This window comes from Bos indicus x Bos taurus, chromosome 3, assembly GCF_003369695.1.
Source record: "Bos indicus x Bos taurus breed Angus x Brahman F1 hybrid chromosome 3, Bos_hybrid_MaternalHap_v2.0, whole genome shotgun sequence".
NCBI lineage: Eukaryota > Metazoa > Chordata > Mammalia > Artiodactyla > Bovidae > Bos > Bos indicus x Bos taurus.
In genome coordinates this window covers 3,219,263-3,237,039 of record NC_040078.1, presented here as the reverse complement: position 1 = coordinate 3,237,039, position 17,777 = coordinate 3,219,263, and the positions used below count along the sequence as shown (strand labels likewise).

The 17,777-nt window shown below is 43.3% G+C and overlaps 1 protein-coding gene across 2 annotated transcripts in view; it reads right to left on the bottom strand.

The window, feature by feature from the left end:
• Window positions 1–11,114: 11,114 nt before the first annotated feature.
• The window catches only part of ALDH9A1 (aldehyde dehydrogenase 9 family member A1), a 29,198-nt gene continuing 22,535 nt past the window's right edge, over window positions 11,115–17,777 (bottom strand). For both annotated transcript variants that reach the window (XM_027526980.1, XM_027526990.1), the window contains exons 9-11: window positions 16,645–16,786; window positions 13,614–13,726; window positions 11,115–11,870 (exon numbers count right to left, since the gene is read on the bottom strand). In XM_027526980.1, the coding sequence (XP_027382781.1) occupies window positions 11,776–11,870; window positions 13,614–13,726; window positions 16,645–16,786 (350 nt within the window). In that variant the 3' untranslated portion in view covers window positions 11,115–11,775. The remainder of the gene's footprint in view (window positions 11,871–13,613; window positions 13,727–16,644; window positions 16,787–17,777) is intronic.

Below are 17,777 nucleotides of genomic sequence, written 5' to 3'. Positions count from 1 at the left end.
CATGAGTCCCCAGTACCTGAGTCTAAGCCCTGTTGTCTCTCCCTGGTTTTGACCCTTGTTGGAGGTCCTAGTAACTTGAATGATGATTCATGTTCCCCTGAAACTGATGTATATGAATGTGAGTGATATGTATTATTATTACTGTTATTTGTTTTAACTGAATTGGCTGTTTAGAAACTGGGGGGGAGAAAAAACCCTGAAGATGCCCAAGATGGGACTCTTGACATTCTAAAACTGGTTTTGGCATGTCTTTGTCTCCAAATGGCATGGCTGAGATTGGTTTCTGGATGAGCTCTGTTTAACTGGCTTAAAAGAAATTAAGCACTTAAATAATTTTCAGAAAGTATAAAAGAAACTGGCTAGAATGAATTTCAATTTCAGGTTCACATGACCTGGGAAATGTTCAGTACTGAATCGATATCTGGTACTGAAGCTACTTAAGCTTGTTGGTTTGATTAATACAGATATGTCTTTAGAGTCCAGAGGAGGCAATGGCACCCCACTCCAGTACTCTTGCCTGGAAACTCCAATAGACGGAGGAGCCTGGTGGGCTGCAGTCCATGGGGTCAAGAAGAGTCGGATGCGACTGAGTGACTTCACTTTCACTTTTCACTTTCATGCATTGGAGAAGGAAATGGCAACCCACTTCAGTGTTCTTGCCTGGAGAATCCCAGGGACGGGGGAGCCTGGTGGGCTGCCGTCTATGGGGTCACACAGAGTTGGACACGACTGAAGCGACTTAGCAGCAGCAGTCTTTAGAGTCATCAGTGATAAATGTGATACTTGCACTTCTGTTGTATACCTAGGTTTACTAGAGATCAAATAAGACCTTATTATGTCTGTTGCAAATCTGTCTGCAAGGAAGACAACTTAATATGATGAAACTTTAAGGAAATGTACATGAGATAAGAGCTTTTGGATAAACTCCCTAGGAATAATTATGTTTTGTGAATGCCTATCTAAAACAGTCTCTCCAGGTTTTGACAATTTAAGTTAAATGAAGAGAATTCATTAACTATCTGGGTCATTTCAAATAGGAAAAATTTTGGAACATTAATTGCTAGCTGGGTCTAAGTTTACCTACCTTTGCCTTCTTAGGAGAGGAAGACTAAAGCATAAGTTTTCCAATCAGGAAATTCTGGAATGAGAAACAGTTCACAATTACTTGCTCCTTGGTTTTTGCTAGACACTAAGGTTTTTAAAGCACAAGATTATAATCAGTCATAATTCTAGTTATTGTAACTGAGTTTCTGTATTGATTACATTATAATCAAGTTTAACTGGACCTTTTAAAGTCTTCTGTCATTTACAGGCAGTTATTGTTGTACTCTGATGCTTTTGCAAAAAGTACTTCAAGAAGATTCAGAGGAAGGACTTTTTGACAAGTACAGGTTTCTGTTAAATCTCAAATCATATTGCTGAACTGGGTAAGTAACCAGAGAATGCTAATGGAAAACCTGATGACTTCATAAAAAGTTGAAAGGACTGGTAGCTGAGTTAACTGGTGAATATGGTTATAATTTTTGTGCGGTTTTTTGTTTGTTTGTTTTTTTTGTCTGGAGTACGATCTGTGTTTTCCAGATATAGAGAAGCCCTTCCTTGAAGTTAACTATGACTTAACAGCAATTTGGTAAACTATACCTGTGGGTAGAACTGAAACATTCTTCTTTTCTGCCTGGTCCCTTTAGAAATTGGAGATTCTTGGGTTCCAAGCAACCTTATCAGGTGAATGGGTAAGACTCTCTCTTGGCATGTTCAGGAATCTCAGATTTTGGGGGCCTGCTGTAAGAGGGGATTCCACTGAGGCAGAGTCTGATGGCGGACCCTGGCTTGGCTTTCCTGGCCTCGAAAGGCCTTTTGGGAATTCAGTCTGAGACGCCTGAGGAGTTCCACCACAGCCAGTTTCGAGGGGCCTATGCAGTCAATTGACAAATTAGTCTTGATTTGGCTGTGTTTAGTGGAAATGAGGGTAATTTTGGAGAGAAAAATACGTTTCAGTGGATATTAAATTCTAGTACTGTTAACTGAAGTCTGGATTTATGAAAGTTATTCTGTTAGCCACACTTTTGCCTTGATGTTCAGGAGGAAATGAAAATTCTCTAGTGAAGCTGTCATGGAGTATAACTACTCAGGATATGTAACACTGCTTGCTTTACCTCTATTGCTAAAAGCACATGTACCATGTTTGTAACAATCTGGTGCAACTGACAAAGTATGTAGCCTCTAAAATATTTCCCCATTAACATACCTCAGAGCTTATCAACAGTGTCTGATCAGTTTTCCTGCAATGTAGCGAAATAGGCAAATATAAAGGAGGCCTGGCTGGAGGAACATGGTCTGGACACAGTGCAGGCAGCATTCGCCCTTGCTTTGAAGGACATATACTTTGATCTATCAAAAAACTGCAATCAAAAAGGGAAAGGATGGGGAAATCTTCACATACAGATATATGGAGAAGTCATTCTGACTTAACAGATGGTTTAACTTAAACTTTACTGACTGGAGGAACCTGCATGGCACAGCTGCTCTGGCCATTGTGGAGGGGAATACATTTGAAAGTCCAGATGGAGGAGCTGTGGTTCAGACATCTAAGGTAAAGCTAGGTGGCCATTGGAGATGTGATTTTGGACATGTTCCTGTATATTACTGGAAACCCGAGTTTTCTGAACTGCAGCACAGACCAGGACAGCTGTGGTATCCTCTCAGAATGTGGACATTGCTTGTGTTTTGCTTAACAGTCCTCTTTTCCTAGCGCTGTGCCTGTCAGACGTCTTACATTTCATCCCTAGCCTGAGCAGAGGACATCTGAGAACCTCACTGAGAAATGAATCAGATTGCTAGGGGCATTGCAAGAGGCCACTGTTGTCTTCCTCTGGACTTCTGTGAAAACTTGATCTGGCTCATGAGACCACATGGGGGAGGACTGACCACGGGGGAGGGGAAATACTCTTACCAGCTTCTGCTCCCACATGCCAATATGCCACAAGGACCTGTCAGCAAACGTTACCACACAATACCGCTCACACTTTGCCAGGGTGACTGCCCATGAGCCCCTTATCCCAGGCTATGCTCTGTGGGCTGGAATAGGGCTGCACATACAAGTCCAACTAGGAGAATTAACTGTTTTTCATTTGGGAAGACCTAATGTGTGCGCTCGGAGAAGGCGATGGCACCCCATTCCAGTACTCTTGCCTGGAAAATACCATGGATGGAGAAGCCTGGTAGGCTGCAGTCCATGGGGTTGCGAAGAGTCAGACACGACTGAGCGACTTCACTTTCACTTTTCACTTTCATGCATTGGAGAAGGAAATGGCAACCCACTCCAGTGCTCTTGGCTGGAGAATCCCAGGGACAGGGGAGCCTGTTGGGCTGCCGTCTATGGGATCGCGCAGAATCGGACATGACTGACGCAACTTAGCAGCAGCAGCAATGTGTGCACTGCTAACAAAACACTTCTGGCTAGAGCACTAGAATGTTTCCTTCAGAGCTAGGGTCTTCCCTGCCCCATGCGGGTGGCTCTGGGTTTGTGAATGCCAGGGGTGGCCTTACCTTCCTTGTAAGCAGACAGGGCATTGCTGCTCCTATTGGCTTCCTCTCTATTAACCCAGTTAGTGCTTGGCTCCAAAATCTGTCCCCATTCTGGCAAATGATTTTTCTTGGCACACTAGGTATCTTACTGTTGATACTCTTTGGCTGCTGCCATCTCTATTTGTGGTATTTGGTTGGTTGCAGTGCCCTGCTACACACCTGTCCCCAGGATCATGGAAGAGAGGTGGACAAAGACAGTGAGGGTCATGCAGGGGATGTAGGTGTGAGTGTACGAGCAGGTCCCCAGGATGGCTGTTCTCCTGCTTCCTGTACATCCCCTGCTTGACAAGGGCCTGTACCCTACTCACATGACTGACCTTCCTGTACACTTGCCCCCACATCAGCTAGTGACTGTTCTAATCTTTAGATCAGTGTATCTCCTCTGTGATCACTTATCAAAGCAGCGGTGAGGAGCATGACCCTCTGCCAGTTTCCCTGGTAACAGATAAGACAACCTAACCTAACCTCAATCCCCCCGTAACTGGTAACCTCCCCTCGGGAGCAAAGATTGCCACCATGTCCTGCCCCCTTACTGCTGCACACAGTGGGAGCTTGCTTTAGACACATAAGATCCCCCATCCATTAAACCACCGATGTCAGTCACTGACTCCAGGCTCATTTTTGGTCTCAAGGATGGGCAAGTACAGGGCTTGTGGGCCCGTGGGGTGCAGCCCAATGTTTCTAAGTGATACTCTAACTGGGTAGAGTATCGTAGGTTGTAGATTTTTATCTTCCAGGACCTTTATATCTTCCCACTCCCTTCTGGCTGATAGTCTTACGGAGGATCCCTTGTAACTGCTTTTCTCTCGCTGCCTCTAGGACCCTCACTTTAACTTTTGTCATTTCGATTATGTCTTGGGGGAGGTCTGTTTGGGTTCATCTTGTTTGGGACTGTCTCAGCTTCCTATACTTGGATATGTGTTTCCTTCTTTAGGTTTGGGAAGTTTTCAGCTAATTTCTTTCAGATACATGTTTGACCCCCTTTTCTCTTCTCCTTCTGGGATCCCTATTATGTGTAGATTGGCTCACTTCATGTTCTCCCATAGGTCTCAAATATTGGTTTCGTTTTTAAAATTTGTCTGATGTTCTGATAGGGCGAGTTCCATTATTTTATCTTCCAGATCACTTATTCACTCTTCTGCATTATTCAGTTTGCCCATGGCCAGGACCGTCGGTGCAGGTCTCTGTTCCGCCTGCCACAGTGCAGCCGCTGCACTCTCCTCCAAGCCTCTGAAGCTCCCTTTGTGTCCCGGCTGATCCCCCAGCCACTGAAGGGGCTTCCCAGAATGGGGGAACATTTCCTCTCTCACAGCTCCCTCCCAGGGCCACATGTCCCATCCCAGTTACATTTTTCTTTTGTCCTACCCAGCCATCTTTCCTACAGCTCTGGTTATATGAGATCTGCCAGCGTTCAGCAGGTATTCCGTGAGAACTGTTCCACACGTTGACTGTTTTAGATGTATTTGTGGGAGGAAGAGACTGCCACATCCTTCTGGTCCATCATCTTGACCTCTGTCCATCCTTGCTGTATGAGGCTCTGAAGAATCAAACAACGGTGCGTGCAGTGCCCAGCTCTGTCCCCACCAGGGCTAAGGGCCAGCTCAGGCTCCAGCACGAGGTGCGGGAGAAAGCATGAGCGCCACCTGCTGGTGAAACTTCATCAAACGTCAGCAACCAGAGTATCTACTCGTGTTCCAAGGACCCCACCCACCCAGAGTTGGCCCCCTTTCCTTTTCTCCGCTATAGCATTTGTTTCCAAAGATGCTCTCCTAACTCAATCGAAAACAGCTCTCTCAGTTTCCTCTCTTAAGCCGCGCTGTCCAATTGAACTTTCTGATATGATGGAAATATTCATCTCCACTGTCCACTACAGGAACCACGACCCACGTGTGCCATGGAATACTTGAAATGCGGTGAGAGCAACTAAAAGGCTGAGTTTGCATTTAGTTTTGTGTTTAAATAGCTACATGTGGCTAGAGATAGCACAGCAGTAGAGCAGTGGCTCTCAACCTTGACTGTCCCCTAAATTCACCCTGGCAGGAACATTTTAAGAATACAGACAAGTTAGGCCAAATCCCAAATCAATTAAATTAGAATCTATTTTCAAAGCTTTCTCTGGGTATTTCAGACATGTGGCCAAAGTTGAGAACCACTGCTCTAAATACAGTGTTTGGCAAACTATTGTGCATAAGAATCTCCTGAGGATCTTGTGAAAATACAGACTCTTGATTCATAGGCCTGCTGTCCTGGGACCATACTGTGTACCAGGGCTCTACCCAACCCTTCTAATCCGTTCACCTAAACAAACACTGAGTACTTCCTGTGAGCCCAGTGGCACGGCAGTTCTGGCTTTTAGAGTTTCCATTCTAGCCAAGCATGTAATCTCAAATAGTGATAAATGTTTTGAAGTAAATAAAATAGCACAGTGGGATGAGGGTGTGTACCGTAGATTTAAGGAGGTAAATGTTTACTTTTGGGCTTTCAGCTTATAGGGAGACCATGGGAAATCTGGGAAAACATGCTCTCTGGGGAAGAGGGACAGTGAACATGAGGTTCCTGAGGCAAGAACGAGTCTGGCAGAGTAACGCACAGGTGAACAGAGGAAGTGAGATCGCAGGACACGGTGGACACAGTAAGGAACGTGGATTGTGTTCTAACTGAAGCCACAGTCGGCCTTAAGCAAAGCATGAGGAACTCTAGTTCACAGTGAGAGACTGCTCACTGCTGATCTGACTTGATAGTTTTTCACAGCATCTCTTAACTGCTAAGGCTTAGTCTCCTTTTTCCCCTTTGCAGATTTTTTCCCCTCAATACCCTAGAAAGAAAAACATAGGTCTTTAGGTATTAAAAAAAAAACAAGGAATTATATTCACTTCAAATGAAAGCCAAATTCAGAACTAGGCACTTTGGAGAAGCCAAGGTGGAGACTGCCATTGTAAGAAGCAAGCAAGGGCTCGGGGCTGTCCAAACCCCCATCTCTGGAAGCTCCTGGTAGGATGGCTTCCACGCTGCTGTCAGTAAACTGTAACCAACTTTCATTCTGCCAGATTCTTGCCTTAGGCAGCAAAAGACTCCAAGGTAAGAAATAGAGGAGCAGGTGGAAAGAAGGGGCCCAATGGCTACCTTTTATCTGAAAAAGACCTGCCCAAGTGAGAGATTGCTTCTATATGGAATGAAAAGTCAGACCAGAGATCAGCACTCTGAGCTACTGCAAAGGAGTGAGCCAACATGAGTCTTGGTTTTCCTCTTTCCCATCAATACAACTCCAAGACAGTTTCTATCAATAGCAGTTAAATGATGCTTTCCCACAGGAATTTGTCAACCAAAGAAATCCTACAATGCATATGAAGGAACATGAGCTGAATACATTTACACGTGGCTTCATCAAGATACAGGGTTAATAGTTATTACTTCTAAGAAAATCTTGGGAAAGATATGCACCCAAACATTAACAGTAGTTACCTCCGGAAGATCAGATTAGATGGGAGGAGGGAGAAAGAAGGATACCTTCTGCTTAACTTTCAAAAGTGAATCAAAATACTAGTGGAGAAAAAAAGATTCCAGAATTTAACTAGATGACACAACTTCTTCTAAACCAAAGGAAGGCCTGGCCCCTAGGCTAAATCATGTTTCCTTAAATGCATTATATATATATATATATATATATATATATATATATATATATATATTATTGTCCTAAGATGCTTCATTAACAGCTAAGAATCTTTGTTCAGGCCAATTTGTGAAATACAATAGCTGTTAACGTCCAGAACACATTGGACAAGGCTGGGGTGGCAGCTGGAATAATGCTCCTCATCAGGTATGCCCACTTCCTAATTTTTGGGACCTTTGAATATTACTTTATATGGCAAAAGGAGTCTTTACAATATGACTAAGTTAAGGGTCTTGAGATGAGAGATAATTATGGACCGTCTGGTCGGTCCCCAATGCTGTCATAATTGTCCAGAAACAGAGGGAGATCTGCCTACACAGAGGAGGGCAAGGGAAGCAGGGAGAGACCTGATGCTAAGCTGTTGGTGCTGAAGGCAGAGGGGCCATGAGCCACAGAATGCACTCTGGAGACTGGAAAAGTCAGGAGTCTCTTCTAGAGCCTACAGAGGGAGCTGGGCCCCGCCAACACCCTGATCTGCCCAGTAAAACCATTGTGGACTTCTGACTTCCAGAAACACGAAATAATAAAGGTGTTGTTTTAAAGTCCCCACGTTTGCGGTAAACTGTCATAGGAAATGAATACACAGAACTAAGGACTAGGAAGCGTGGAAGGAGCAGAAAGCACAAGAATAACAACCCCACATTCCTGGGTTGGAACCCCGCTCCTCAACCTATGACTTGACTGTGGTCAAGACTTTTCCAATTCTGAGTTTCTTCATCTAAAAACTAGGGCTAAGAACTTCCTCATGTTCAGTGTGAGTATTTGATGAGAAGGGAAGTAGCAGACAGAACACCCTAGCTGCTTTCTCTTCAGAGGGATTACTAGAAACCCATCTTATCCAGGCGGCTGCCACTGCTGAAGTCACACCAGGATCCTGAGACATGGAGTGAGATCCCTGTTGGCCTTGCTCAGTATCCATGAATCCATCAAGAGAGGACCCTGTGTGTAAGTATCCACCAAGAGAGGACCCTGTGTGCAAGTATCTGTCAAGAGAGGACCCTGTGTACAAGTATCCATCGAGAGGACCCTCTGTGCAATTATCTATCAAGAAACACTAATAATGAGAAAACAGAAAGAGAAATTAAGGAAACAATTCCATTCACCATTGCAACGGAAAGAATAAAATACTTAGGAATATATCTACCTAAAGAAACTAAAGACCTATATATAGAAAACTATAAAACACTGGTGAAAGAAATCAAAGAGGACACTAATAGATGGAGAAATATACCATGTTCATGGATTGGAAGAATCAATATAGTGAAAATGAGTATACTACCCAAAGCAATTTATAGATTCAACGCAATCCCTATCAAGCTACCAACAGTATTCTTCACAGAGCTAGAACAAATAATTTCACAATTTGTATGGAAATACAAAAAACCTCGAATAGCCAAAGCGATCTTGAGAAAGAAGAATGGAACTGGAGGAATCAACCTACCTGACTTCAGGCTCTACTACAAAGCCACAGTTATCAAGACAGTATGGTACTGGCACAAAGACAGAAATATTGATCAATGGAATAAAATAGAAAGCCCAGAGGTAAATCCACGCACATATGGACACCTTATCTTTGACAAAGGAGGCAAGAATATACAATGGATTAAAGACAATCTCTTTAACAAGTGGTGCTGGGAAATCTGGTCAACCACTTGTAAAAGAATGAAACTGGACCACTTTCTAACACCATACACAAAAATAAACTCAAAATGGATTAAAGATCTAAACGTAAGACCAGAAACTATAAAACTCCTAGAGGAGAACATAGGCAAAACACTCTCCGACATACATCACAGCAGGATCCTCTATGATCCACCTCCCAGAATATTGGAAATAAAAGCAAAAATAAACAAATGGGACCTAATTAACCTTAAAAGCTTCTGCACATCAAAGGAAACTATTAGCAAGGTGAAAAGACAGCCTTCAGAATGGGAGAAAATAATAGCAAATGAAGCAACCGACAAACAACTAATCTCAAAAATATACAAGCAACTCCTACAGCTCAACTCCAGAAAAATAAACGACCCAATCAAAAAATGGGCCAAAGAACTAAATAGACATTTCTCCAAAAAAGACATACAGATGGCTAACAAACACATGAAAAGATGCTCAACATCACTCATTATCAGAGAAATGCAAATCAAAACCACTATGAGGTACCATTTCACACCAGTCAGAATGGCTGAGATCCAAAAGTCTACAAATAATAAATGCTGGAGAGGGTGTGGAGAAAAGGGAACCCTCTTACACTGTTGGTGGGAATGCAAACTAGTACAGCCACTATGGAGAACAGTGTGGAGATTCCTTAAAAAACTGGAAATAGAACTGCCTTATGATCCAGCAACCCCACTGCTGGGCATACACACTGAGAAAACCAGAAGGGAAAGAGACACGTGTACCCCAATGTTCATCGCAGCACTGTTTATAATAGCCAAGACATGGAAGCAACCTAGATGTCCATCAGCAGATGAATGGATAAGAAAGCTGTGGTACATATACACAATGGAGTATTACTCAGCCATTAAAAAGAATACATTTGAATCAGTTCTAATGAGGTGGATGAAACTGGAGCCTATTATACAGAGTGAAGTAAGCCAGAAGGAAAAACATAAATACAGTATACTAACGCATATATATGGAATTTAGAAAGATGGTAACAATAACCCGGTGTACGAGACAGCAAAAGAGACACTGATGTATAGAACAGTCTTATGGACTCTGTGGGAGAGGGAGAGGGTGGGAAGATTTGGGAGAATGGCAATGAAACATGTAAAATATCATGTAGGAAACGAGTTGCCAGTCCAGGTTCGATGCATGATGCTGGATGCTTGGGGCTGGTGCACTGGGATGGCCCAGAGGGATGGTATGGGGAGGGAGGAGGGAGGAGGGTTCGGGATGGGGAACACATGTATACCTGTGGCGGATTCATTTTGATATCTGGCAAAACTAATACAATTATGTAAAGTTTTAAAATAAAATAAAATTAGAGAAAAAAAAAAAAAAAGAAAGGCTGATTCAACTGTTCTCATCCTCTAATTACAGTGTTTGCCCACCACAGTACATAAACAGATGCAGGCCCAGTAACAAGAATCATCCCTCGCCTATTGGCTACTGTGATGTTTATGTGTCAATCAGACTGGGCTATATGATGCCCCAATGTGTCTATGAGGGTGTTTCCAGAAGAGATCAGCGTTTGAACTGGTGAACTAATAAATAAGCAAAGCAGATGGCCCTCCCCACTGTGGGTGGGCCTCATCCAACCATTAAACACCCCAACCAGAACAAAGGCAGAAGAGCGGCAGATCCAGCCTCTGCTGGAGCCGAGTGTCCGTCTTCTGCCCTTAGACGCCGGCAGCACTCCAGGTTCTCAGGCCTCAGGACATGGACTGAATTACACCACTATCTTTCCTGGGTTCCAGCTTGCAGCCAGAAGACCATGGGCCTTCTCTCTCAGCTGCCGTAATAATCACATGAGCCAACTCCTGTAAGAAATCTTTGCTTACACTCACCTGTTCTACTCTATTGGTTCTGTTTCTCTGGAGAACCCTAATACTATTAAACCTAAATTACTTCCCTGAAAGGCTGGTAAGGCAGCAAGGTAAGGATTGCTGCAACAGTCTGAGCAGTCACTGTGAACTGACAGCCCTTCAAAGGCAGGCCCTGTTCTTTGGGGCTGGGAAGAAAACGGAGCCCAGAAGTCTGCATGGGCCATTGATAGTTCGTTACAGCAGCAGAAGCCTGCCTGCGTGTACTCACTGCAAAGAATGTCAAATCCTCTGTCTTGAACTTTAGCCTATCCTGTGTCCCCCTATAGCCCTAAGATGTGTTTAGCTTCAAAACACGACACTGAAAAGGCTGTCGGTGTGATTTATTTAGTTTTAGCATACTGCAGTGGCATAAAAAGGATCTGTACATTTAAAAGGAAACCCTTCCATCGTAAGAGAACAAGCTGTAACTCAAGGATTGGAGCTGATTCCCCCCTTCCCCAACCACCACCCCACCACCACCACCACCACAGCGCTGGCTCTGGCCAATCAGCGTCCACGCCCCACTGACCCGCCTGTTAGCCAAGCCCACTGTCCCCACTATCAGCCTTCTCTGCGGGATGACAAGGGACCGTGGACTTAAAAACGCCAAGGAGCAGAAATCTCTTCTGATATGCCCAGGAACCTCTAAAGGCAAGTATTCTTTAAAGTATGCTAAAATGAACCCATGAGTGGGTGGGCTCCATGGAAGATGAACAATCCTGGTCCTCCCCCTGTTCTCTGGAAAGTTGTTAGTGACTCTCAAAGATTATTTAGAGAAATCAGCTTTGAGGAAAATCAAGCTTTCCTGATTAGTATATAAAAGACACTTAAGCACATTTTCACTTAGGAAAATGACTGAGCCATGAAGAGCATCACTGAACCATTTTCTTATCCTGAATGACCAATATTCTGGGTCTGAACCAGCAGGCGGCCGCACTGCCACAGTCGTGCAGCTGGCTCTCGTTATTCACTGGTGTCACTGCGTGTTCAAAAAGCAGACTCCACGTCACCCATCTCCACACACACGGTCTTCAGCTGTGAATAGTACTCAATTGTCACCCGGCCGTTCTCTCTGCCGAATCCTGAAAGAGAGAGACAGGGTGAGGATGTGCCACTGGCGGGCCCCAGCCACGGCGGCCTGCAGAGACGTGCAGGGCCTGCTCCCGGGCTGGGGAGAGCGCAGTGGCACAGCTTCCGGGAGCCCGTCCTCCCCGCAGGCTGTGGCTGTGGAGCCAGACGTGTGGAAAGTGACCTGCTGGCCATCAAGGACAGGGACGGGGAAACCCTTAGGCTTCATTTCTTACCAGTATGAACCTTAACTTCCAGTATTTACTTTTCTGGGCTAAGGTCTAAAATGTTCAGATTTCCTCATCAAACATTAGAGCATTCTCTACAATTATCAACCTGATGCCTTTAAAAGTCAGTGCTAACTTAAAACCTAACTCTACATAACACACTTAGTAACCTCCTCTTATATTGAATCTTTAGGAGCACCAACTATTTAGACTCTGCCCACTCAAGTGGGGAGTGGACCCTATAGGCCCTCAGGCTACTCAAAGCCAAGACACCACGCAATCACTTGTAGATGAGGCTGCGTGCTACAAGGACAGCCTTCCTTGCGCTCCTGCCCCAGGCTGAGGCAGGCTCTGCATCCTAAGGCCTAGGCCCAGTCTCCAAAACTGCGTGTCTCCAGGGGGCACCATTCCAAAGGCAACACGCTCAAAGGCCGGGAGGGCCTTCTTTGGCTTTTGTTCCTTTTCAGAGCCTCTCAGCGTGGAGCTCACCAGGCACGTTAGGCCAGCTTTCTGTCCTCTCATCTCATGTAGAACTATCCATGGGCACTGATGCAAAGATGCAGATTAGGAAAGGAGAGCTGGGTGCAGAGGCCCCACTGAGGCCACAGCTACAGATTCCAAACAATCTGAGGGTTAAAAATGAACAAAACAGAGTCCTGATTCCTACCCTGCATTTGAGTCCGTGTGACAGCTTCCCCGCATGACCCCACAGGGACAAGAATCTAGAGATGTATGAGTAGAGAATGCCAGGGTGATACCAAACACAATACCAATAAAACTGTCAAACAAACACCCACCACCTCACCATTTTTTGTCGGTATTTATGTGTTTGCCAACACCGTGACGGCTATAAATACCTGCCAAGAGACTAGGGGTCAGACTCTTAGAAAGGTACGTCTACAAAGTCCAAACCGATTTTCATTTAGTCAAAGTGTTAGTCGCTCAGTCATGTCCAACTCTTAGCTTCCCCATGGACTGTAGCCCACCAAGCTCCTCTGTCCATGGAATTCTCCAGGCAAGAATACTGGAGTGATAGCCATTCCCTTCTCCAGGGGATCCTCCTGACCTAAGGATTAAACCCAGATCTCCTGCATTCCAGGCAGATTCTTTACCATCTGAGCCACCAGGGAAGCCCACTTCACAAAACTGGTGTAATTAGCAACAAGTGCCAAAGAAAAGAACCTCAAAGTAATGGCTATGTTCCTGATGCCTCAAATCTCCTAACAGACTATTATAAGCTTGCTATGGTTAGGACATCTCGGAGTGGTTTTATGCTTACAGCAATTATCGACTGTGAGGAAAAAGTAATGCTACTGTTCACAAGCCAACTTATACATCAGAACCTTCTGGAGAACTTCTGGAAAAAATAAAGATGCTTGGCTTCCATTCTCATGGATACAGTGGGCCTGGGGAGGACGAGGAATTCATATACATTTTGGTAATTCTGATACACATACAAGTTTAGGAACCTGATCTGTTACGACCAGTGTCTCCAGAGACAAGAATTTTTCACAATTCCCAGCTCCTCACCTGACTTCTTATATCCACCAAAGGGCAACTCCACTGGACTGACATTGTAGTTGTTAATGAAGCACATTCCAGCCTGGAGCTCCGCCACCACTCTGTGGGCGCGCTGGATGTCCCTAAGAAGAAATAAATTGCATTGGTTAGTCATAGTTTCTTTTGCTACAACTTTAACAGGAAAAGTGAGACTGTCACTTCTAAGAGTTTCAAAACATTGCCAAATTCTTATTTCTTCACAATATGTTTTAAAATCTTATACCATCCAGGCAAAATAGGTAAGAATTTGAATTCTGTAGTCTCATCCAAAAGCATCTATAAAATATGTAGCAGCAACAAGGGTGCTAAAAACAATTCAATGGGGGAAAATAGTCTTTTCAGCAAACAGTGCTGGAGCAACCGTATGTCCACATGCAAAGGAATGAAGAGCCAGCCCCTTCTCACACAGTGCACAAAAATTAACTCACATGGATCACTTAACTAAAGTATCAGACTGAAAACCATAAAACTCTTCAAAGAATACAGAAATAAATCTCCATGACCTTCCGTTAGACACAACCTTCTTAGACAAGACACCAAAAGATTAAAAAAAATAGAATAATTTTGATCTATAAAAATTTTTCAATTTTGTATCACAAGTGAGATTATCAGAAAAGTAAAAAGGCAACTCACAGAAATGCAAATCAAAACTACAAGACACTGCTGCATATCCACTGCTGCTGCTAAGTCACTTCAATCGTGTCCGACTCTGTGTGACCCCATAGACGGCAGCCCACCAGGCTCCGCCATCCCTGGGATTCTCCAGGCAAGAACACTGGAGTGGGTTGCCATCACTAGGATGGCTAAAATCAAAAGAACAGATAATAGCAGTTGCTAGTGAGGATGTGGAGAAACTGGAATCCTTAAACACTGCTGATGGGAAAGTAAAGTACTGCTGCCACTTTGGAAAACAGTTTGGCATTTCCTCAAAAAGTTAAACAGAGAGTTTCCATATGATCCAGCAATTCTACTCCTGGGTTTATACCAAGCAAAATGAAACATGCACACAAAGAAATTTTCACACAAAAACTCATAGATGAATGCTCATTGGAGCACTATTCATAACAGCCAAAAAGTAGAAATAGCCCTAATGTCTATCAATTTGTGAATGAATAAACAAAGTGTGATATATTCATACAACAGAATATTACTCAGTATAAAAAAGGGCTTCCCTGGTGGCTCAGATGGTAAAGAATCCGCCTGCAATGTGGGAGACCTGGATTTGATCCCTGGGTTGGGAAGATCCCCTGGAGAAGGGCATGGCAACCCACTCCAGTATTTTTGCCTGGAGAATCCCATGGAGAGAGAAGCTTGGTGGGCTACAGTCCATTGGGTCACAAAGAGTCAGACATAACTGAGCGACTTTCACACACACAGTAGCAGAAAGGAATAAAGTAGTCATACAGACTACAACGTAAATGAACTTTGAAAAGAACCTAGTAAATGAACTAAGTGAAAGAAGCTAGTCATGAAAGGTCACGTACTGTACGATTTCATTTATGCAGAATTTTCAAAATATGCAAATCTATAAAGACAGAAAGCAGATTAGTGGTTGCCATGGGTGGGGGGAGGGAGAATGCAGAGTACCTGTTAATGTTCTTGGGATGACAAAAATGTTCTAAAGTTAGATTATAATGACGGTTGTACAATCTATAAATACACTAAAAACTACTGAATTGTATACTTTAAATGAGTGAATTATTTGGTAGGTGAATTATCCTAACAAAGCTGTCTTTTTTTTTTAAAAAGGAGTTACGGTCCTCTGTAACTGGCCTTTGTATTTTGGTGGTGCGGCAAAGTAGCAGGAAGGATGTAATCCACTCTCTCCTCACATCAACACAAGCAGCTCCTCAGAGAGGGCTTTTAGGAAAGGACGTAATCCACTCTCTCCTCACATCAACACAAGCAGCTCCTCAGAGAGGGCTTTTAGGACAGTGAGACTGCTTTGTTTGACACGACAGCACTGGGTCCGCGTTATACGTGTGCAAATGCACAGAACGCACACCAAGAGTGAGCCCTCACGTGAACCATGGTCTTTGGGTGATAATGACGTGTTCATGGAGGCTCATCAGTTCTAACAACTGTACCACTCTGGTGGGCGATGTCGATCACGGGGAGGCTGGGCACATGTTGGGGCGGAGAGACTGGGAAATCTCTGTACTTCCCACTCAATTTTGCATTGCACCTAAAACTGCTCTAAAAAAACAAAGTCTGTTAGAAACAACAACAAAAAGGAGCTCCTCGTTCTTTCCTTCACAACTCAACTCATCAGGTCCTCAAGGGAGACTTGGGTCTTCCTCCCCAAGTTCCTCACCACAAAACTACAAAAAAACCCCAAACTTGTATATAACTAAAGAAACAGCATATTCTCAATTGTAAAGCAGTCTTAGAAAACTGCCTACTACTGCCAAAGACAAATCAGAGTTTGTATATAATCAAACAATCTGCAATCATTTTCAAAGAATTTTACTCCCAAATCACTGTTTGCTTTTCAGCGGTTTAAGTTTAGGTACCAAGATAGTAATCACATTACTTACAATAGTTAAAATTGGAAACAGCACCCTAAATACACACTAGAAGGCCTACATGTGTTACAATGCATCCCAATTTAGGGACTACTATAAAGCTATTAAAAATCATGTCTTTGAAAACTACTGCCAGTATTTATATGCTTACAGGTTTCTAAATTCCTTGACATGTATTTTTTAATAGGGACCTAACACGATGCTTTACATAGATCAGAAACTTAAATACTTATTCAATAAATGAAAAAAAAAAAAGAATAGGATGTATCAATAAAGCTAATGGCTTAATTTAAACTCAACAGTAGGGTTCCGGCTGTGCTGCTACGTTGGCATCTTCTGACTCTACCTGAAGCAGATAGAACATGCTGATGCAAATGCAACGAGGGCAAACGCCAGTGGAGGAATAAGATGAATATCTAAGGAGACATAGCAGCCCCCTTCCTTCAAAGCTGCGTGGAGTGTCCTTCCCCACCTACCTGGTGAAGACACCAGCAGCTAGTCCAAAAGTGGTGTCGTTGGCTCTTTCCAGAACCTCAGCTTCAGTGTCAAATGATAAAATGGACATAACTGGTCCAAAGATTTCTTCTTTTACACAGGTCATGTCATCTCGGCAATTAGCTGCAAACATTATTTTAAAAATCAAACATCAGTGAAGGAATTATCTGAATTCCTTTTAACATGCTGGCATGTTAAAATTCCTTGTTCATAGTAAACAGTGAAATACACAGCTTTAGAGAAATTTCAATGCAACATTTCCAGTGTGATTATAAATCAGAGCATCCTTCCTGCATGATCATGAACACTGCATATTAAGGAGTCATGGCCTTTGTGTTCATTCTACATCTACTTTTTTTTATATTCATCATAAAGACATAGTTAGGGCTTCCCTGATGGCTCAGATGGTAAAGAATCTGCCTGCAACACAGGAGACCCGAGTTTAATCCCTGGGTCGGGATGGTCCCCTGGAGAAGGGAATGGCTCCCCATGCCAGTATTCTTGCCTGGAAAATTCCATGGACAGAGGAGCCTGGTGGGCTACAGTTCATGGTGTCTCAAAGAGTCGGACACAACTGAGCAACTAACACTTTCACTTTTCAAGGACATAGATAATGAGGTGGACAAGGATATATGTACAAGGACTTCCATCACAACACTCCTGTGACAATGAAAACGAGAAGCAACAAGCAAGGCATCTAAAATCGATGGGATGGTCATGTGAACAAAACACACCCCAATGATGAACTTCCATAAAGCCGCGAAAAGTAATGTTTTTGAAGAAAATTTAATAAGCAAATGATTATGATGAATAGTCACTGAAAAAAATACAAACTGTACATATATCCCAATTTCTGTTAAAATGTCATACAAGATTAATATTTTTTACACTTTTTCACTTTTTCTTAATAACTGTGATAGTACAAGGAGAAACAGTATTTTTAAAGAGAAAATACAATGTACAAACATAAACAGAAATAACTGAATGGGTGTTCAGTTAATATGAAAATGTACTTAAGTGATTAACTCCCTAAAATGATTAAATTCACACTTGACTTTTTAAAATACACATGTATACCTAAAGAAGCTCATATATTTAGATGTGCAACAGTGAA